This window comes from Lithobates pipiens, unplaced genomic scaffold (genome assembly GCF_037356315.1).
Source record: "Lithobates pipiens isolate NorthernLeopardFrog02 unplaced genomic scaffold, aLitPip1_a1.2 Scaffold_8, whole genome shotgun sequence".
NCBI lineage: Eukaryota > Metazoa > Chordata > Amphibia > Anura > Ranidae > Lithobates > Lithobates pipiens.
The window spans coordinates 647,927,997-647,950,415 of NW_027507903.1; the positions used below are offsets into that span (position 1 = coordinate 647,927,997).

General features: G+C 47.2%; 1 protein-coding gene across 1 annotated transcript in view; it reads left to right on the forward strand.

Annotated features, from left to right (window-relative positions):
* The window catches only part of LOC143961696 (uncharacterized), a 124,174-nt gene extending 109,537 nt beyond the window's left edge, over positions 1–14,637 (forward strand). The window contains exons 13-14 of the mRNA XM_077471015.1: positions 6,963–7,069; positions 13,246–14,637. Of these exons, the coding sequence (XP_077327141.1) occupies positions 6,963–7,069; positions 13,246–13,393 (255 nt within the window). The 3' untranslated portion in view covers positions 13,394–14,637. The remainder of the gene's footprint in view (positions 1–6,962; positions 7,070–13,245) is intronic.
* Positions 14,638–22,419: the final 7,782 nt, after the last annotated feature.

Consider the following 22,419-nt stretch of genomic DNA (forward strand, 5'->3'; position numbering starts at 1 on the left):
GACTAACAAAAAAAATAGCAACCCGCCCAGGCAGTTCCTCTGCCAGCATATTACCAAAGTTATGTTTCAAAAACATCAGAGAAAAGAACACCACTGGGATGACCATACCTAGGCTATCCAGGGCCATCTTAATAGCATCATGAGCCCCTGGGCAAAGTAATGCTAGGTAGGAGGCAGACAAGTGGAGCTTCCTCTTTTGGATGGAGCTCCGCATTAACTACATGAACAATCATTCTATACAGCAAAGAAACAGTGGGAAAATACTACATACATAAAGTAACAAAGCTGTCCTGTGCATACAATATATCTGCTAGATTGATGCCTCCCCAGCACTATGGCCCCTCTACACCCCAGATATACCCCCATAACTCTGACCCCTCTATACCCTAGATAGCCCACCAGCACTCTGACTCCTCTACACACCAGATATCCCCCCAAAACTCTGACCCCTCTACACCCTAGATATCCCCCCAGCACTCTGACCCCTCTATACCCCAGATATACCCCCAGCACTCTGACCCCTCTACACCCTAGATATCCCCCCAGCACTCTCGACTCCTCTACACCCCAGATATCCCCCCAAAACTCTGACCCCTCTATACCCTAGATATCCCCCCAACACTCTGACCCCTCTACACCCCAGATATCCCCCCAAAACTCTGACCCCTCTACACCCCGGATATCCCCCCAGCACTATGGCCCCTCTACACCCCCGATATCCCCCCCCGGCACTCTGACCCCTCTACATCTCAGATATCCCCCTAGCACTCTGACCCCTCTACACCCCAGATATCCCCCCAGCACTCTGACCCCTCTACACCCCAGATATCTCCCCCAGCACTCTGACCCCTCTACACCTCAGATATCCCCCCAGCACTCTGACCCCTCTAAATCCTAGATATCCCCCCAGCACTCTGACCCCTCTACACCCTAGATATCCCCCCAGCACTCTGACCCCTCTACACCCTAGATATCCCCCCAGCACTCTGACCCCTCTACACCCTAGATATTCCCCCTAGCACTGTAACCATATACCATAAGATACTCCTTGTATTGTGACCTCACTACATCCCTAATACCCCCTACAATGTTGCCTCTCTACATCCCTGATACCTCTGGCACCATAGCCACCCAAGCTACCCCAAGCATTGCTACCCCTATACACCCCGGATCTCCCAGCACTCTGACCCCTCTACACCCCAGATATCCCTCCAGCACTCTGACCCCTCTACACCCCAGATATTTCCCCACCACTCTGAGCTCTCTACACCCCAGATATCTCCCAGCACTCTGATCCCTCTACATCCCAGATATCTCCCAGCACTCTGATCCCTCTACATCCCAGATATCCCCCCAGCACTCTGAACCCTCTACACCCCAGATATCCTCCCAGCACTCTGACCCCTCTACACCCCAGATATCTGCCAGCACTCTGACCCCACTACAATGTTGCCTCTCTACATCCCTGATACCTCTAGCACCATAGCCACCAAAGCTACCCCAAGCATTGGTACCCCCTATACACCCCAGATCCCCCCTCAGCATTGTTTTCCCACATACACCCTTGATATCCCCCAGCACCATTATTTCATCCATGTAGTACCCCCTTTTCCAGTGGAGATACAGTGCATGTAAACTTTTGGCTCTGTGCCCACCTCCAGGACTGCACTCACCTATACCAATTAAGCAGGCAGAAGGAGGGGGCGGAGGAGGGAGCATCCCTCTGGGCATTGCAAGCCTTTCAGTGCAAACAGTGCTGGACAGCTGGGCTCACCATGATACCATCCACAATGCTACTTCCGCAGGTGGGCTCTCAGTGCTGCCGACTCAGCCACTCCCACTCCAGTTCCTACCCTGCAGCCTTCAAGTCCCGAGCATTCAAGCTGCATGGGGTGGGGTCAGAGCATCACCGGCACTCTGGCCCTTCCCCTCCCTGCTGGCTGTGAAATAATAGGTTTTGTTCTGCACAGCACGGTGCACCGATGACAGCCTGCCTCCCCTGTGTATCCATCACTCTCAGTGCCATCATGGGGCCCCCAATTTCGGGGCAGCGTGGGCTCAAGGACCAGCAGCTTTGGGGAAAGTGCAGGGGCCTCTCATTAAGACAGCCCTGATGCCACCCATCCATCTGGGAATGTAGGTTACAGATCTCTGAGGTTCAGTTTGTTCCCCCATAACAGCTGGAAGAAACAGCTGTAGATTTTAGCATAAAGAGACACTGGCAAAACACAGACAAAGCTGACATATAGAAATACCTTTATCAGGTCATTTTTAATCAGATCAATCCTTTCTATGTAAGAGTTTCCATTCCTTTCAGCTGACAACCTTGGCATCGGCATCTTGTAGCCTGCCTTCCCAATTTGCAAGGCTGTAATCGCCGGGACAAAATTTGATGCCTAAAACTTTCATTTCCTGACGGGACTCTGGGAAGATGTCCGGAAGCTTGAAGGCATTGCCTTCCCCTCCCATCCAGAAAACCTCATTCTTATCCTGATTGATCTTTGAGCCATAAGACTTAGCATACTGCTCCATCACCGAGATCACCTCCTCCGCCTCCTCTGTCCCAGAAATGAAAACAGACGCATCCTCAGCATATGCTACGACGCTCAAAAGGGGTTCACCAGCAATGCTCAAAGGCACTCCACACAACCACCTGCCTTCTAATCTCCTGATGAAGGGATCAATTGTGAATGTGTATAGCAGAGGACTCAAAGGACACCCCTGACACACACCAGAGCCAACCTCAAAAGGCCATCTGATCTAACCATTCACAAGTATGAATCTTTCAGCCCCTCTGTACAAGGACTTCAGACAATCGATAAAGCCCCCCTCCAGGCCATACTCGCCAAGAAGCAGCCATAGGTAACTCATGATTGACCTGATCAGAAGCTTTAGCCTGATCCAATGCCAGCAGGTTCTTTCTCCAGCCTGCAGCCCTGCACCGCTCCAGGGCCTCCCGGACAGCTAACACCATTGAAAAAGTGCTTCTAACCTGAACCGAACAGTGGTAGTAGTGAGAAAGTAGATTGCCCGCTACAGACGATAAATGGCCAAAACATTTTTTTGCTAGTATCTTTCTATCAACATTGAAAAGGCTAATGGGCTTAATTCTCAAAGAATCTTTACCCTTTGACAGAAGAATCACTGCAGATTGTCACATGGAGGGAGGCCGAACCCTCTCTTAGACAGCCATTAAAAACCGCCACCAAATATGGGGCCAGAGTAACCTTAAAGTGCTTATAAAACTCAGCTGTCAATCCATCTGGCCCCGGCGACTTCTTAATGAAAAGCTTATCAATAGCCTTGACTACCTCAACTGCAGTGATAACCTTTGTCAAACTCACCAAAGAACTGCCATTTCCAAATCCTGGAATAGAATCCAGAAAACTTGACATGCCTGTCTGATCGATGTCCCTCAAATATTGCATTTGATCCTATTGCAATCCTTAGCCAGATGCCCCAGGCCCTGTCACAGAGAGCACTTTATCTCTGGACACTAGGAGGCAAAATGACCCAGAGAACTGCACTGATTACAGAGCTTGGGCTGCCCAGGGTAAAACACGGCAATCCTATCCTTCCCAAAGAAAGCTGAGGAGGGCAGATTCTGGGCCACATTCCCACACACATGCAACCTCATCTGCACTGACCACCATCTATCCATATTCCCCTCTCATCCACAATCTTCTTCAATGGGGGTCAGAAGCTCGCCATATCTCCTCAGCCAGACAGACAGGTCAGTAGAAGGAATTGATTCATTCCTTACCAGGATGGTGACATTCTTCACAAGACGTTGGCGTAAGACAAGTTTTGGGACAAGTCCCTCCCACTCCAGCAGGCCCCTATACACATGTTCTTACTTTTCCCAAAACATATCAAGGAACTCGGACGAACAAAGGACAAATCATACTCATAGGAGCCTACCGGACTAATCACAGCAAAGATGTCATCTGCCTTGAAACCCATTGCCAAACTCTTGTCCACAACCAACCTCCTTATAGGAGATGCACCCCCCTCCCTCCCAACTGCAGCACTACATTCCTCTGCCTGAAATACAGGGGAGCAGATGGCAGACCTGCAGCAGACCTCCCCCTGAGCTGTCCCCCTGATGTGACCATCTTATCACAGCTTTAGCCCCAGCATAGGTTTTACTTGCAGGATTAGACACTCCAGACCTTAGAGCTGCATCCTGCCCATTGGTTGCAGGACCCTCGGAATCCCCGCTCTGCAAATCACTATCGGAGGTAAGAGCAGGTGTCACTCCATCCACCAACACATATAAATTCTCTTATCCAGCATTACAAGCAGCTTTATAATTCACATTCATTTGAGGCACTACTGCTCCCAGCAGACCCACTCACACCAGATGCTGCTGTCTTCATCTCCTCCACCCCGACATACTTAGGCAAAAGCCCTCCGCTCCTTGTCACTCTTCCCTGAGTTTCAGAAACACATTTCAGAGTGCAGCCATTTCCCTTCCCACCATTTTCTGCTGTACTTGCGGCAACCAGCGGGGATGGTTCAGAAAAGAATGTCAGGTCCCTTCCCCTTACCCCAGCAGAGTTCACAGTCAGATGGCTTACTGTCATCAGAGTTCAGAGTCCCAAATTCCATTGTAATAGAGTCCAGTACTACAGGCACAGCAGCCATCTTTCCTGTGGAGCCCTGTGCAGACACAGGAGGTTTTCCCTTCAAAACTTTTCTCTGCATGCTGGTGTCCATACTGTCTGTTTTTAACCATGCACGGCTTGGTAAAAGTCACTTTTCCCTTTACCAGGTACAGAGTCCTCGCTATAATCCTCATCAGCAGAATCCGGTGAACATTGAAAAGTTCTTCCACGCAAGGGAAACTACATTTCCTGAATAAAGTTCAGCAGCCCCCCCATCCATTTTCCACCTTCTGTGCTGTTCCTCCAGCTTGCTTGGGAGGGAGGGAAGCAGGGGCTGCCATTTCCTCTGGTGAGACCTGAGGTGGATGGGATAACAGGGGCAGCATCCAGGACCCCCTTCTTCACTCTTCACCCGGCAGCCTTCACCCGAGGGATGACTGGTGTCATCCCTCATTCTTTGGAATAGTTCCTCATTCTGGAACTTTTCCTTGAAAGCTCCACTCTTTTTCTTTAACCACTTGAGATCCGCACTATAGCCGAATGACGGCTACAGCGCGGACCTCCTTTGCCGGGACTACGTCTATTGACGTCGTCCCGTGCACGAGCGGCCTGCGCGCCCCCTGTGGTCGGCGAGTCTATGAGACTTGCCTGATCACTGATCCGAGCAAGGGGTCGATCCCGACCCCTTATCATGTGATCAGCTGTCAGCCAATGACAGCTGATCATGTGATGCAACGGAGCCGATCACCGGCGGCCGTGATCGGGACATCAGTCCCGATCACGGCCAGCCCTGCCAGTGCCCACCTGCCCCCTGCCAGTGCCACCTTAATAAAACATAAGTGCCCCCGTCAGTGCCACCCAGCAGTGCCCACAGTGCCACCCAGCAGTGCCACCCACAGTGCCCACAATCTGCCTCAACAACGGTGCTGCACCCCAGTGCCACATATCCGTGCCCATCAGTGTCATCTACCAGTGCCCATCAGTGCCCAGCAGTGCCGCCCATCAGTGCCCAGCAGTGCCACCTATCAGAGCCACCTATCAGTGCCCATCAGTCCCATCTATCAGTGGTACCTATCAGTGCCCCTTAGTGCCACCCATCCGTGCCACCCATCCGTGCCACCCATCCGTGCCACCCATCCGTGCCCATCTTTGCCCATCAGTGCCACCTTATCTGTGCCCATCAGTACTGCCTTATCTGTGCCTATCGGTGCCACCTTATCTGTGCCTATTAGTGCTGCCTTAACTATGCCTATCAGTGCCCACCAGTGCAGCCTATCAGTGCCCACCAATGCAGCCTATCAGTGCCCACCAGTGCAGCCTATCAGTGCCGCCTCATCAGCGCACTTCAATGAAGGAGAAAAATGACCTGTTTGCAAAATTTTATAACAAACTATTAAACATGATTTTTATTTTTTTTTGCATCTTTTTTTGTTTGTTTAGCAAAAAATAAAACTCCGAGCTGTAATTAAATACCACCAAAAGAAAGCTCTATTTGTAGGAAAAAAATGATAAAAATTTCATTTGGGTACAGTGTTGTATACCCGCGCAATTGTCATTCAAAGTGCATCAGCTCTGAAAGCTGAAAATTGGTCTGGGACTGAGGGGGGGGGGGGGGGGGGTTTAAGTGCCCAGTAAGCAAGTGGTTAATGATTTCACCGGGTTCTGCTGCTTCCTGGTAGCGTCCTCCAAAACAGTAAGCGATGGTTTTCGGCTCCTTCGCTTCTTGCTCCATGCTTTATCATGTGAAACTTTCTTTTTCCTGCACTCAGCTTTCAGGCTCATCAGCTTTTCCTCCTCCTTTGCAATATGAACCAAATGGTCAGTAACCCACTCTCTGAAAGTGGGGGTAGATTCTCCTTTTTTTTAGGGCCAGAGCCGAGGTCTTCAAGTGAAGATGAAGCTTGGGATCGCAGATCAGATCCCTCAGGGGGACCATCACCCTGATCATCCCCAGAATCTCCTATCCTCACTAGGTCCAGGTAACTCACCTGGCCACCTGGTTTTTGGAGAGGGAGAGCTGCAGCACACAAGACCTCTCTGGTGCAGAGACTGATGTGACTGGTTAAGTGTTTTCTGTACAGCACTGCGGTATATGTCAGAGCTATATAAATGTATAATAATAATAGTGTGTGACTGTGGGGGGAATTAGAGTGTAAGCTCCTCTGGTACAGAGACTGGTGTGACTGGCTTATTATTCTCTGTACAGCACTGAAGTATATGTCAGAGCTATATAAATGTATAATAATAATGTGTGACTGTGGGGGAGGGAGTGTAAACTTTTCTGGTGCAGATAAACTAGAAGAGCGTTGGAAAATGTTCACATTTTAACATGGTCGTTTGTCTGTCTCTTTAAAGAATTTCCTGCAAGGATTTGTAGATAATCAGTACTGGTGGATCGGTCTCAGAATGGTCAATGGAGCCTGGGAATGGATTGATGGGACTTCTTACGAGATGACTCCAAAGTAAGACTTGAATCCCCAAAATATTATATTCCTTCTTCCATACAGAAAAGTGTATCTAACTGAAAGATAAAATGTGCTTTATCCAAAAATTCTCCTGTGAACCAGCTACACCCCTGATGCTAAACCTGTGGCCCTTTAGTATTCTGCAGCTCAGCAACTAGTAGAATGAGTGGGAGTATTACTATATCCTTTGTCTTCAACCATACCTCTAGCTTGTTCAGAGTCTCCTGTACCATTTCCACAGTCTTCAGTTTCTGATCATCTTCTGTATAATGCCCACAGTTTGCGACCATCTTCTGTATCATGTCCACAGTCTCTGACCATCTCATGTAGTAGGTCCACAGTCTTTGGCCACCTTCTGTAGAAACTCCAAAGTCTTTGACCATCTCTTTTAGTAAATCCAAAGTCTCTGGTCATCTATTGTAGTAAGTCCACAGTCTTTGACCATCTTCTGTACCACGTCCATAGTCTTTAACCATCTTCTGTCCATGTCCACAGTCTGACCATCTCCTGTACCATTTTCATGGTCTCCTATCATCCCCAGTAAAATTCCCACAGTCTCTGACCATCCAATATAGCATTTACTCAGTCACTACACACTTCTAACCGACTCCTGTACCATGTCCCCAGTCTCTGACCTACTCCTGTATCATGTCCACAGTCTCTGACCATCTCCTGTACCATGTCCACAGTCTCTGACCATCTCCTGTACCATGTCCACAGTCTCTGACCATCTCCTGTACCATGTCCACGGTCTCTGACCATCTCCTGTACCATGTCCACAGTTTCTGACCATCTCCTGTACCATGTCTCTAATAATCCCCTGTAGAATGCCCATAGTCTCTGACTATCCACTGTAGCATTTTAAGTCTTTACCCATCTCCTGTAACATGTCCACAGTCTGACTGACTCCTGTACCATGTCCACAGTCTAAGTCCATCCCCTATACCAGTGATGGCAAACCTTGGCACCCCAGATGTTTTGGAACTACATTTCCCATGATGCTCATGCACTCGGCAGTGTAGTGGAGCATCATGGGAAATGTAGTTCCAAAACATCTGGGGTGCCAAGGTTCGCCATCACTGCCTTATACCATGTAAACAGTCTAAGATCTTCTCCTGTACCATGTCCACAGCAGTGGCAGCCCATCCACTCATGTGTCTGGCCCCTTTCATGATGCCGGGCGCCTGAATTACAGCGGCTGAGGTGTTTTTTTGAAGCACCTGATTAGAGCCAGAGGATCCAATAGGCTTAAAAATAGGGTGGGCTCGTGGCGCAGAGCACTGCACCAAGAGCCCACCCAGGTGTTACAACAGTGAATTATTATTTGCTGTTGCAACACTGGTCCACCTCCTGGCCAATCAGGAAGCATGCCTGATTCCCATCACCCGATTGGCTGAAATGACAGGCGATCATATTGGACGGGAAGGGAAGGAGATGCATGGTGGAAGCGAGGAGGAGGGAGGAGAAGTAGACACAGGAGCCACTACTTGATGCCCTGATGCCTGCCTCAGCCTGATGTCCACTGATTCCCCAATCCTCGGCGCTCCTTGATGTCTGCCACTGCCCAATCCCCACCAATGCCCGCCTCCTAGATGGGATAAGTGGACCGAACGGCAGACAGTGTGGGGGGCTGTTTGCTACAGATGCGCCACTTTGTAGCCAGACTAAGGGGATCACCCCGGCACTATATTTGAAGGAATTTTTCACTTTTATTGTTTTCACATAAAGTAGGGTTCCCACTTTCTCCAGTCTGAACATACAGTAGATACCAGATATTATAGCCGCATAGCCTACAAGACTAGCACACAAATAGCTTGTATGAGAACTGGAACTGTTTATTGAAAAAACACACACAGACTATATACCACACCAGGTGAGCCTGGTCACATTATCATATGCAAATGAAATTGTATACAGAAAAATAATTATCCTAAGACCCCTTTCACACTGAGGCGTTTTTCAGGCGCTTTAGGGCTAAAAATAGTGCCTGTAAAATGCCTCCCCTGCAGCCCCAGTCAGAAAGCCTAAGTGCTTTCACACTGGGGCGGTACGCTTGCAAGACGTTAGAGAAAGACCTACAAGCAGCATCTTTGGGGCAGTTTCGGTGCTTTTAACCCTTTCTTCGGCCGTTAGTGGGGGGTTAAAAGCGCCCTACTAGCAGCTGGAAAGCGCCACTAAAAGGATGCTAAAGCACAGTTAAAAATTGCAGCGCTTTACCGCTAACGCAACCAACACAAACGGTATACTACGGAAATGGAGTGCCATGAGAAATGTATAAATATAAAGAAAAGTACCTTCATCCTGTCATTTAAAAAAAAAGTATACTATTTCCTCACTAGCAACTAATAGCTGACAGTGATTGAATTAACTTGGGCTAATTAACTAGTCGCTTAAACCAGCCTAGGTGGAGGCACAGAATACTGGCAGACAATAGGTAAGTTAATTAGTACAATCAACAATACAATGCGTGATCTCTTCCCTTCTCAGACTAGTAGGCAACAGAAGACACAGGGCTTTCTAGATTTAATTAATTTCCTTTCTTTTCACAAACATCTGTCTACTGAGTTTCAGGTTGGCAGAGACCATCATGGCTTCCTTGATTGTTAAATGTAATAATGTCCTTTTGAATTATATAACAGAACATCTTCCTAAATGCTTGTAGCTCCATCAAATGCCAGCGCCCATAGTCGGTAGGCAAGAGGCTATCCTTCAGTCCCCTCCAAAAGCCTTTGCCCTGGGTGAGTCTGTTACATCCACAGTCTCTGACCATCTCCTGTACCATGTCCACAGTCTCTGACCATCTCCTGTACCATGTCCACAGTCTCTGACCATCTCCTGTACCATGTCCACAGTCTCTGACCATCTCCTGTACCATGTCCACAGTCTCTGACCATCTCCTGTACCATGTCCACAGTCTCTGACCATCTCCTGTACCATGTGTACAGTCTCTGATCATCTCCTGTACCATGTCCACAGTCTCTGATCATTTCCTGTATCATGTTCACAGTTTCTAATTATCCTCTGTAGAATGTCCTCAGTCTCTACCTATCTCCTGTACCATGTCCACAGTCTAAAACTTTCTCCTGTACCATGTTCACAGTCTGACTATCCCCTGTACCATGTCTACAGTCTCAAACCGTCTCCTGTACAGTGTCCACAGTTTCTGATCATCCTCTGTAGAATGTCCACAGTTTCTACCTATCTCCTGTACCATGACCACAGTCTTAGCTCTTGTACACACGGTCAGAGATTCCGACAACCAAATCCGTTGGATTTTGTCCGATGGATTTTGTCCGAAACTGTTGCATACACACGGTCGGACAAAGTTGTCAGAAAATCCGACGTGATGACGTTATTTCGTTACGACGGGACTACGTTCACGCTAGTAGCCAATAGCTTTGGTGTAGGAATTTGATCTGAGCATGCGTGGCACTTTGTCCGATCGGAATTCTCTACACATTATCGGAGTATGTCCTATCGGAGCATTTTGTCGGAAAATTTTACCAACAAGTTGGAAAACTTGGTCCGTCGGATACTCCGACGGAAACAGTCCAATGTAGACCACACACAGTCGGAATATCCGACAAAACAGTCCGATCGGACACATTCCGTCGGAATCTCCGACCGTGTGTACAAAGGCTAAGACCATTCCCTGTACGATGTTCACAGTCTGACCATCCCCTGTACTGTCCACAGTCATTGGCCATCTGCTGTATCATGTCCACAGTTTCTGATCATCCTCTGTAGAATGTCCACAGTCTCTATCTATCTGCTGTACCATGTCCACAGTCTAAAACTTTCTCCTGCACTACAGTCTAAGACCATCCCCTGTACCATATCCACTAGACATGTGCATGACGAAAAAATGTGTTTTGTTTTCATTTGTTAATCTAGTTATTTTGTTTAGTTAAATTTGGTTGATTCATTCAATTCATATTTGGAATTTTAAAATTTCTTTGAATTTACAGATTTTTTTTTTTTCAATTCAAAACGTTCAAATTGATACATTTTCGAAATCGGTCGAAAAGAAAATGTTATATTGTTTTTGATTTGAATGCAGCAAAGTGAACAAACGAGAGAAAAATCTTCATCAAATGATTACAATGACTCTTTAAATCACTGTTTGGCTTAACAAAAACATCATCATTTCAAAATGGTAGTCTAATAACACATAAAGTCTTTGATTTCCGCAATATGTGTAGTTAGAATTCGACTGGAGTTCAATGTGAAATTAGATTTGAATTTCTGAAATTTGAACGAATTTCATTACGTTATTCAGAGCATTCGGTAAAATTTGTTTATATTGTAATTCTGGTATTTGGCTATATCTGAATCTCCAAATAACAAAACATTTGTCCGAATATAAATTCGGAACAAAACGAAATGCACGTGTCTAATGTCCACAGTCTAAGACCACCCCCTGTACCATGTCCACAGTCTAAGACCATCCCCTGTACCATGTCCGCAGTCTAAGACCATCCCTTGTACCATATCCACAGTCTAAGACCATCCCCTGTACCATGTCCACAGTCTAAGACCATCCCCTGTACCATGTCCACAGTCTAAGACCATCCCCTGTACCATGTCCACAGTCTAAGACCATCCCCTGTACCATGTCCACAGTCTAAGACCATCCCCTGTACCATGTCCGCAGTCTAAGACCATCCCTTGTACCATATCCACAGTCTAAGACCATCCCCTGTACCATGTCCACAGTCTAAGACCATCCCCTGTACCATGTCCACAGTCTAAGACCATCCCCTGTACCATGTCCACAGTCTAAGACCATCCCCTGTACCATGTCCACAGTCTAAGACCATCCCCTGTACCATGTCCACAGTCTAAGACCATCCCCTGTACCTTGTCTACAGTCTAAGACCATCCCCAGTACCTTGTCTACAGTCTAAGACCATCCCCTGTACCTTGTCTACAGTCTAAGACCATCCCCAGTACCTTGTCTACAGTCTAAGACCATCCCCTGTACCATGTCCACAGTCTAAGACCATCCCCTGTACCATGTCCACAGTCTAAGACCATCCCCTGTACCATGTCCACAGTCTAAGCCCTTGTACACACGGTCGGAGAATCCGTCGGAATGTGTCCTATCGGACCGTGTTGTCAGATAATCCGACTGTGTGTGGTATGCATCGGACTGATTCCGTCGGATTATCCGTCGGACCCAATTTTCCAACATGTTGGAAATATTTTCCGGCCAACTGGTTCGATCGGACATACTCCGATCATGTGTAGAGAATTTTGATCGGACCAAGTGCCACGCATGCTCAGATCAAATTCCTACATCAAAACCATTGGCTACTAGTCCCATCGTAACGAAATTACGTCATCACGTTCTGAATGATCGCATTTTTCGACAACTTAGTCCGACCGTGTGTATGCAACAGTTTCGGACAAGATCCGACAGGCAAAATCCGATGGATTTGGTTGGCAGAATGTCCGACCGTGTGTACAGGGGCTAATACCATCCCCTGTACCTTTTCCACAGTCTAAGACCATCCCCTGTACCATGTCCACAGTCTAAAACCATCCCTTGTACCATGTCCACAGTCTAAGACCATCCCCTGTACCATGTCCACAGTCTAAGACCATCCCCTGTACCATGTCCACAGTCTCTGATCATCCACTATAGCATTTCCACAGTCTCTGATCCTTTCTTGCAGCATGCTCATAGTCTTGGACAGTCCACTCTAGCATAACATATACTCAACATTTTGGTTAGGAGTTGCAAACATTTAGAAATATAAAATTTCTCTTTTAATGCATAGATGGGAGCAGCCGAATAAAATACAGTTTACTCCATTATACAGAAACAATTTAAACCAATATCAGTCCTTTCTCAAAAAGTAGCCAGCCCTGAGAAAGCACCTATGCTGGTCCTACTCTTCTACTGACATATTCACATCGAAAGTGCTATTTCTTTATTTGGATTTCATAGTCTCACAGTGAAGGTAACTAATGGTGATTGATTATTTATTTATTTTTTTAATGTCAAAAACTCATTTTCAGAGGTTTTTATACAGATTGTTAATGTCAGTGGTTCTTTCACTTTGAGCATTATTTTTATTTCGGCTCAAATATCTTCTAAGACTCAGGTGCTGCTACCCTGTTCAGTATCAGCTTCACCCCCGGTCACTAATTGCTCTTGTTTCCTGCAGGTTCTGGGGGAAGAGACAGCCCAATAATTCATCCATAGTGGATTTTCCAGGAGGACAAGAGTGCGTTCAGTTTAGCAACAAATACGGTTGGGATGACAGACAGTGTGCCATAAAGTACAAGTACATCTGTGAGAAGGAGATACTCTGAACCGTGCCACTGAACCTCAAAAATACCTCCAATCTCCATCAGCTCATCTCTTCTCTTGCTTCGTAATGCATGAATATAGAATATACTAAAACCAAGAGAAATATGTAGACTTCCATTCTTTCAAGCCTAATGCGGGCTCCTGTCCTTCCGCTCTGTTCTCACATAAAAATTCAGTGCGCATAGTATCAACTGGTGGAAAAAACATAGAAACAGAGACTGTTATAACTTCAGACTGTCAGGTGCGTGGGGGGAACCGTTCCACAATCCGTGTATCTCGACATGTTTCACGGCGCTCAGTTGCTTCATCAGGAGATATGAAGGAAAAAAATGAATACAAAAGATATCACAGAAATATACAAGAAATGCAATAAATAATCACCTTTCCCCATAAATAGGATCGGGAAATTTACCCCGGGTTGAGAGGCGGTCAGGCCCAGCTAGGGACATCAACTAAAGGGCCGTGCCTTCCCACCAAAGGTCATGGGAGAGACAGACCATAAAAAACTACAAACCAAAAATAGATAAAGTATAGTCACTAATAAATCTACATAAACCTACACTACATTAAAGTTGTTGTAAACCCTTACAACACACTTTGACCTACAGGCAAGCCTAGATTAAGGCTTACCTGTAGGTCCAAGAAATATCTCCTAAACCTACACGGTTTAGGAGATATTTGCCGAAAGACAGGCACTGCGCGCAGGCGCACTGAACGCGGCTCCCGTCAACGGCGATATGCCGCGCGTGGTGGCTCCCGTGCGCATGCGCGGGAGTGACGTCATCGCAGCTTCGCCGAATGACAGCGGTGGATCGGCGAGACCCACCGAGAAGATGGATGCTCCGGACTACAGGGGACAGCGGTGACATTGTTGGCTCCTGTGTCAGGTAAGTGACACATAATGGACTACTATGCGATGCATACTAGTCCATTATGCTTTACCTTTGCAGGGAATGAAAGAGGAAGTAAACTCATCAGGGTTTACTTCCCCTTTAATCGAGGTATGAGAGTGGTTAGCAACAAAAAAGCGCCCGCCAAAGAGAAGAATCTCCAAGGTTTATAGGTCGACCCTTAGTGGCAGGGACATTGTACAGCCAGAGATAATTAAACTCATATTCCCAAATACAGATGAGATCAACCAGGTCAGTAGTTTTCTGTATGTGAATGATAGAAACATATTCAAGCCCACAAGATGGAGATCTGCTAAAAATAAATAAATAAATAAATAAATAATGGACAGCAATAAGGAGTAGTCCTGGTTGTAACTGCTGGAGGTAGTTGGCGAACCCATACCTGGCAGGACACATTGACTGGTAGGTGACTGGTGGAGATTTTGCTTTGTAACACGTTATGGGCAGCCCTGATACTATATACTTAACATTTCTTTAAATCAGATCCTTTTTATTAGTTTATATAAAAAAAAAAAAAAAAAAAAACATTGACACGATACAGACAAAACCACAAAAATAGAAATCACACCAAACCAAAACCCCAGAAAATAAACTTAATTTTTCAGTGGACTTGGTGTCTTGCTGCTCTCGGAGGGGCTTTGAGTATAATAGTTAGCTTGTATAGCTATAGATACTGATATGCTTTATTAACAAAAGTATTGGGACACCTGCCTTTACACGCACATGAACTTTAATGGCATCCCCAGTCTTAGTCCGTAGGGTTCAATATTGTGTTGGCCCACGGGGAAGCCATTGGGAAGTCCCCGTGAGTCAAAGGGGGGGGCAGGGCCACCCGGGTAAGTAAACAGGTGGTCCCGCCCCATCTGACGCCACGGGGAAGCCATTGGGAAGTCCCTGTGTGTCAAAGGAGGGCGGGGTCACCCAGGTACATCACCGTTTGGCCCTGCCCTCAGTTATAAAAGAACTGTCATCACGCTGAAGCGTCATAAGGCGTGCCTCCCGCCTTATGAATGGACTTCGTGGGACATTTTTATTTTTTTTATTTTTTAATAAAGGACTTGTCCCAAGATGTGTCTTGTGTTTTTTTAACATTTTGAGACTTTTTTTGTGAAATGTAGGGGTACAATGTACCCGTTTCCATTTCAAATGGGGGGGCGGGATCTGGTGGTCCCCTTGTTAAAGGGGGCTTCCAGATTCTGATAAGCCCCCCGCCCACAGACCCTCACAACCACTGCTGGAGCCCACACATGATCGAATTGTCTGACTGATTCCAGTCCGTCTGACCAAGTCCGTCGAAAAGTCCGGTCACCTGAATGCGCATTAGTCCGTAGGGTTCAATATTGAGTTGGCCCACCCTTTACAGCTATAACAGCTTCAACTCTTCTGGGACGGCTGTCCGCAAGATTTAGGAGTAGGACTATGGGAATGTTTGACCATTATTCCAGAAGCGCATTTGTGAGCTTAGGCACTGATTTCTTCATAATTGCCTTGTTGCACTTTTATCTTCTACCGCTAGGTGGCCGGGTACCTGGTGGTAGTAGATATGAGAAGGACAACACAAGGTCAGATTATGGGTATTTGGGGTATCTCAGACAATGGACAGGGGTTTTCTTGGATCCCTTGACCTGCTGACCTATATATTCGGGTGTAGTCAGGTGATCTATGTTCTGTGCTACCTGGAGGACTGTCTGGGTGGATGTGTGTTGTACTTCCCGGGCTGCTAGACCAGAGATTGGGCCTATCCTAGGAACATCTGGCTGCTAGGCTGTCTGAGGGCCTATACAGAAGCAAGAGAGCAGCGTAGGGTTGGGATTGCAGCTTGCAGTCCAACCAAAAGTGACGGTTCTGCCGGCCAGAGGTAGAGAGGAAGCTGTCGCCCCTTATTACCCCCTTATAACAACCTTATTACCAGGGACCACAGTAAGAAACTGAAGCAAGTACTGGAGCAGCATTTTCACCAACCGGGGGTTGTGAAGAATAGGGAAACTTCAGTTGGTATAAAGCCAGGGACCCAACCAGCGGAGATGACGCTTGCTGAGAAGCCTGTTTGTCAAGCCACAGACCGAGCAGGCCAGTGGGGGGAAGCTTGAGAGGTATCTTGAGTGCCAAGCTAGGGACCCAGCAGAGAAGCGGGAGTGATGCTTGAGGAAGATACCACCGTGAAGATTGGAGGAGCTCAATGGATTCAGTGGCAGTGAATCATTGGGTCTAGTGAGATACTGGGAGCTCGTGGGTTAAGGAGCTGCGGGGAGAGATTGTAGTGGAGGTGGGGGGGGAACTGTTGCGCTTTGTGTTGGGAACTGTTAGAGACTATTGCCATGGGAGGCGGCATCCCTGCATGTGCGGATGTGGCATCTTGCTGGATGCCTGTTGAGGTCTCGAAGTCTGCCAATTGAATTTGTAACTACCAAAGGGTGTCCTGGCCCTGACCTCTTCTCCCCCAAAAGTTTGTTAAGAGAAATAAAAATCTATTTTGCATTCAAGAAGTGTCTGGTGCCCAATAACTAGTGTGGCAGCACGCAGGTAAAATCACCTGGTTGTATTCAGGATGGGAAATGAAATATGTGTGTCCTAGATTCAGGCTTTATGCAGACTTTTACAATTAGAGGGGAAGAGTTAATGAACCCAGCTGTAGTAAGTGGGCTCATTAAGACCTCTACAAAAAACCCCAGCATGCATAGGGAGATGCTCCATCCTGGAACCAGTTTTGTGTGTATAGACTGGGGAGTCTGAGATCTGTTCTGTGCGGTGAGTTAACGCCTGTGTGGCAAACCCCTACAATAGAGACAGGGACTGGGGCAGCACAAGGCTGCACCCAGTTGTTAGACAGGGAGTCTACGTGTGTAGTTAGAGGTCAAGCTGACCAGGATTTATTTTCTTGTTTTATTTTGTTTGGCTGTTATATGTATCACTGCATGTAGCCTAAATAAACCGGATCTTTTGTTTTTTGCACCTACACCGCTGTCTGCTGTGCCTGACTTTGTGTTGTGAACCCATCCAGGGGGTCACACACACCCGCTACCGAGCGAACCCCCTCACAGTTGGTGGAGAATGCAGGCAGTTTTTTTTTTTTTTTGTTAAGGCCAGCATGGAGGAGATACTGAGACAGCTGGCTCTAGCAAATGCAAACCAGCAGCAAATAAATGCAGGTTTACAAAAGAGCCTTGCAGCTCAACAACAAGCCCAGCAGCAGGCAAATGCAAATTAGCAGCAGACAAATGCAACTTTGCAGCAGAGTTTGGAAGCCCAGCAGCAGGCAAATGCAAATCAGCAGCAGACAAATGCAACTTTGCAGCAGAGTTTGGAAGCTCAGCAACAAGCCCAGCAGCAGACAAATGCAACTTTGCAGCAGAGTTTGGAAGCTCAGCAACAAGCCCAGCAGCGATCTGAAGCCCGCTTCATAGACCTGTTGCAGAAGCAAGAGCAGAATTTTCAACAGAAAATAGAGACATTAATACAGCAACGTCCGCAGACCAATGAAGCAAGTGGTTACAATAATACCGCATCCTTTGGTGTGAGCCGTTTACTGACAAAAATTACTGGAGAGGATGATCCGGAGGTGTTTTTGACCACATTTGAAAGGACTGCTGAAAGGGAAAAGTGGCCTAAGGAGCAATGGGCTGGACTGGTGGCCCCTCTGGGGAATCGCAGAAAGCTTATTATGACCTAGAGCCTGACCAAGCAAAAGACTATGTGGTGCTAAAAGCAGAAATATTGGCACGGCTGGGTGTCACCCTGGCAGTCCGGGCTCAGCGTGTGCATAACTGGACTTTTCAGGTTGGAAAACCCCCCAGGTCTCAAATGTAGGACCTCATTCACCTGAGCAGGAAGTGGCTGCAGCCAGAGACTTTGACCGCACCAAACATTGTGGAACGTGTTGTTATGGATCGTTTCCTGAGAGCTCTTCCTACTGCCATCCAAAAATGGGCAAGCCATGGAGACCCAGAAAATGCAGATAAACTTGTGGATCTGGTTGAGAGGTACTTGGCTACAGAGAACTTGACCACCTCTTCCAGGGACTCACGGACTTTCCCCCCTAAGACCAGATCATCCCCAGTGGCGGGTAAGATGACTCCAAGGGGTGAGGGTGGAGAGGGTGGGAGTTCTACCTAAGGTCTGGCGGGAGCAGCCCAGGAAGCCCATGCTGCAAGAGGCAGCGGAAAAAATTATTTGCTACCGCTGCCGGCAAGAGGGACATATTGCAGCCAATTGCCCAGTTGTGGATGAGCCTATGCAATGTGACTTTATAAGGGAGAGACGTCAGTCGCTGTTTGCGACAGTTGCATGCACTGCCATTCGGGGACCTGAGAAACATTTATGTAAAATGTGTATTAATGGTAGACATGTTGATGTGTTGCTAGATTCAGGTAGCCTGGTAACATTGATAAAAGCTGAATTAGTTACTACAGATGTCTCTGGGAAGAACAGGGTGGCTGTTATTTGTGTGCATGGGGACACCCGAGAGTATCCTGTAACTTCAGTGTTTTTTGAGACCCCCAAAGGTAACCTCTCTCATCAGGTGGGGTTAGTGTCTCAGTTACCACATGATGCTATTGTGGGAAGGGATTTTCCAAAATTCTGGGAACTCTGGGATTGTCCTGAGGCCCCCATTGGTGCCCCTATAAACCAGGAAGATGACCAGAATTCCTCTGGGAGTGGTGAGGACTCTCCTGAATTTCCCTTGTCGGTATTGGCGGGGGAAACTCGAGAAACTGGGGAGGAGCCAACATCCTCAGATGAAAACATGCCGTCTGTGGAGTTTTCGGATCTTGAGGTTCACAGGGAAAATTTTGCCACAGAACAGTTAAAAGACCCCACCCTAATAAAGGCACGGGAAAATGTGGTGAAAATAGATGGCGAGTTAGTGAACCCAGATAAGACTTGCCCTTATCCTTACTTCACTATGGAAAGGGACCTGCTATATCGAGTGGCTCAAAGGGCAGAAGAAACCATTGAGCAACTTGTAGTGCCCAAACCTTACAGGAAGTTGGTGTTAGAATTGGCTCATGGACACATTCTGGGAGGTCATCTGGGGACAGAGAAAACCAGAGAGAGGGTACTGCAGAGATTCTATTGGCCTGGGGTCATGAAGGAAATAGAAAATTATTGTTCCTCCTGCCCTGTGTGTCAGAAGTCGGCACCTATGCCACATTTCCGTAACCCACTGGTACCTCTTCCTATCATTGAGGTCCCCTTTGAGAGGATCGCAATGGATTTGGTAGGTCCGATAATGAAGTCTGCTAGGGGGCATCAGTACATTTTGGTTATATTGGACTATGCTACCCGTTATCCGGAAGCAATTCCTCTCCGAAATACCTCGGCCAAAACCATAGCCAAAGAGCTATCCCTTGTTTTTAGCCGCGTGGGTATTTGTAAGGAACTGCTTACGGACCAAGGTACACCCTTTATGTCCCGGGTTATGAAAGAATTATGCAAGTTGTACAAAGTGAAGCAATTGCGTACATCTGTGTATCACCCCCAAACAGATGGGTTGGTTGAAAGATTCAACAAAACCCTAAAACAAATGTTAAAGAAGGTGGTGGATAGAGATGGAAAGAATTGGGATTGTCTAATACCCTATCTGATGTTTGCCATTAGGGAGGTACCCCAATCCTCTACGGGTTTCTCACCCTTCGAGTTGCTCTATGGGAGACACCCAAGAGGGCTGCTGGATATCGCCAAGGAAACTTGGGAAAATGAGAGTTCTCCTCACAGGAGTGTGATTGAGCATGTCGCCCTGATGCAAGATAGAATTGCACAGGTAATGCCAATTGTAAAGGAACATTTAACCCAAGCGCAGTTAGCACAGCAGAGAGTGTACAACCGTGGGGCCAAGACACGTACTTTTTTCCCGGGGGATAGGGTCTTGGTGCTAGTCCCTACGGTTGAAAGCAAATTTCTGGCCAAATGGCAAGGTCCATATGAAGTAATTGAAAAAATTAGTGAGGTGAACTACAGGGTTAGACAGCCAGGAAGGCGAAAGCCGGAGCAGATCTATCACGTCAATCTGCTGAAAGCCTGGAGGGATAGGGAATCCCTAGTCGCAGAGACTTTGTCACAAGTACAGCCTGATTGCTTAGTTCCTGAGGTTGGAATAGCAGACACCTTATCGAAACCCCAACAACAGGAGGTTAAAGAGTTTGTACTTCGTAACAAAGAGATTTTCTCTGAGCTTCCGGGACAAACATCTGGCGTAGAGCATGACATTATCACCCCGCCAGGAGAAAGGGTAAAACTAAAACCTTATAGAATACCAGAGGCCCGACGGGAGGCAATACGTGGGGAGGTTCAAAGGATGCTGGAATTGGGTGTGATAGAGGAGTCCCAGAGTGACTGGTCCAGTCCTATTGTACTAGTGCCCAAACCTGATGGGAGCTGGCGGTTTTGTAACGATTTTAGACAATTAAATAAAGTTACAAAATTTGACACCTACCCCATGCCACGTATAGATGAGTTGGTTGACCGGCTGGGAACAGCCCGATATATGACAACTCTTGATCTCACCAAAGGGTATTGGCAAATTCCCCTGGCCGAGTCGGCCAAGGAGAAAACTGCGTTTGTAACCCCAGATGGGGCATTCCAATATAAGAGAATGCCGTTTGGGTTACAGAATGCACCGGCAACATTCCAGCGGAAAATGGATAAGATTCTGAGGCCCCATCATAAATATGCTGCAGCTTACCTGGATGATGTGATTATCCATAGCACAGACTGGGTCTCACATTTGCCAAAAGTACAAGCAGTCCTAGACTCTATCCGGGAAGCTGGGTTTACGGCCAATCCAAAGAAGTGTACCATTGGACAGGAGGAGGCCAAATATCTTGGGTACACTATTGGGAGGGGGGTGATAAAACCCCAAGTCAATAAAGTCGAGGCCATACAGAGTTGGCCACGTCCCAACAGCAAGAAACAGGTACGAGCCTTTCTGGGAATCGCTGGCTATTATCGACGATTCATTCCCCATTTTGCTTCTCAGGCTGTGCCCCTCACCAACCTGACAAAAGGGAAAGAGTCGGTTATGGTTAAATGGTCCCCAGAGGCTGAGGAAGCATTTCAGTCCTTAAAAACAGCCTTATGTAGCCAGCCAGTGTTGTACTCACCAGACTTCTCTAAGGACTTTGTTGTACAAACTGATGCATCAGACGTTGGGTTAGGAGCAGTGTTATCCCAGGTCTGGAACGGGGAAGAGCACCCAGTCATTTACCTCAACAGGAAGTTAAAGTCCCATGAGATAAATTACGCCACGATTGAGAAGTAATGTTTAGCAGTGAAGTGGGCTCTAGATTCCCTTCGGTACTATCTGCTAGGTAGGCACTTTGACCTGGTGACTGATCACGCTCCTTTAAAGTGGATGGCTCAAAACAAGGAGACCAATAGAAGGGTAAATAGGTGGTTCCTGGCCCTACAGGAATTTAACTTTACAGTTAAGCATCGCCCTGGTGTTAAAATGGGGAATGTGGATGCTTTGTCTCGGATACATGCGTGTCTGGCTGCTTGTGTTACAACCCCAAGGTTGAAACAAGAGGGGGGGGGTATGTGGCAGCACGCAGGTAAAATCACCTGGTTGTATTCAGGATGGGAAATATGTGTGTCCTAGATTCAGGCTTTATGCAGACTTTTACAATTAGAGGGGAAGAGTTAATGAGCCCAGCTGTAGTAAGTGGGCTCATTAAGACCTCTACAAAAAACCCCAGCATGCATAGGGAGATGCTCCATCCTGGAACCAGTTTTGTGTGTATAGACTGGGGAGTCTGAGATCTGTTCTGTGCGGTGAGTTAACGCCTGTGTGGCAAACCCCTACAATAGAGACAGGGACTGGGGCAGCACAAGGCTGCACCCAGTTGTTAGACAGGGAGTCTACGTGTGTAGTTAGAGGTCAAGCTGACCAGGATTTATTTTCTTGTTTTATTTTGTTTGGCTGTTATATGTATCACTGCATGTAGCCTAAATAAACCGGATCTTTTGTTTTTTGCACCTACACCGCTGTCTGCTGTGCCTGACTTTGTGTTGTGAACCCATCCAGGGGGTCACACACACCCGCTACCGAGCGAACCCCCTCACACTAGACATGGGCGCCGTCAATAAATTTGTTTTGTTCCGTTCCATTACGGTTCGTA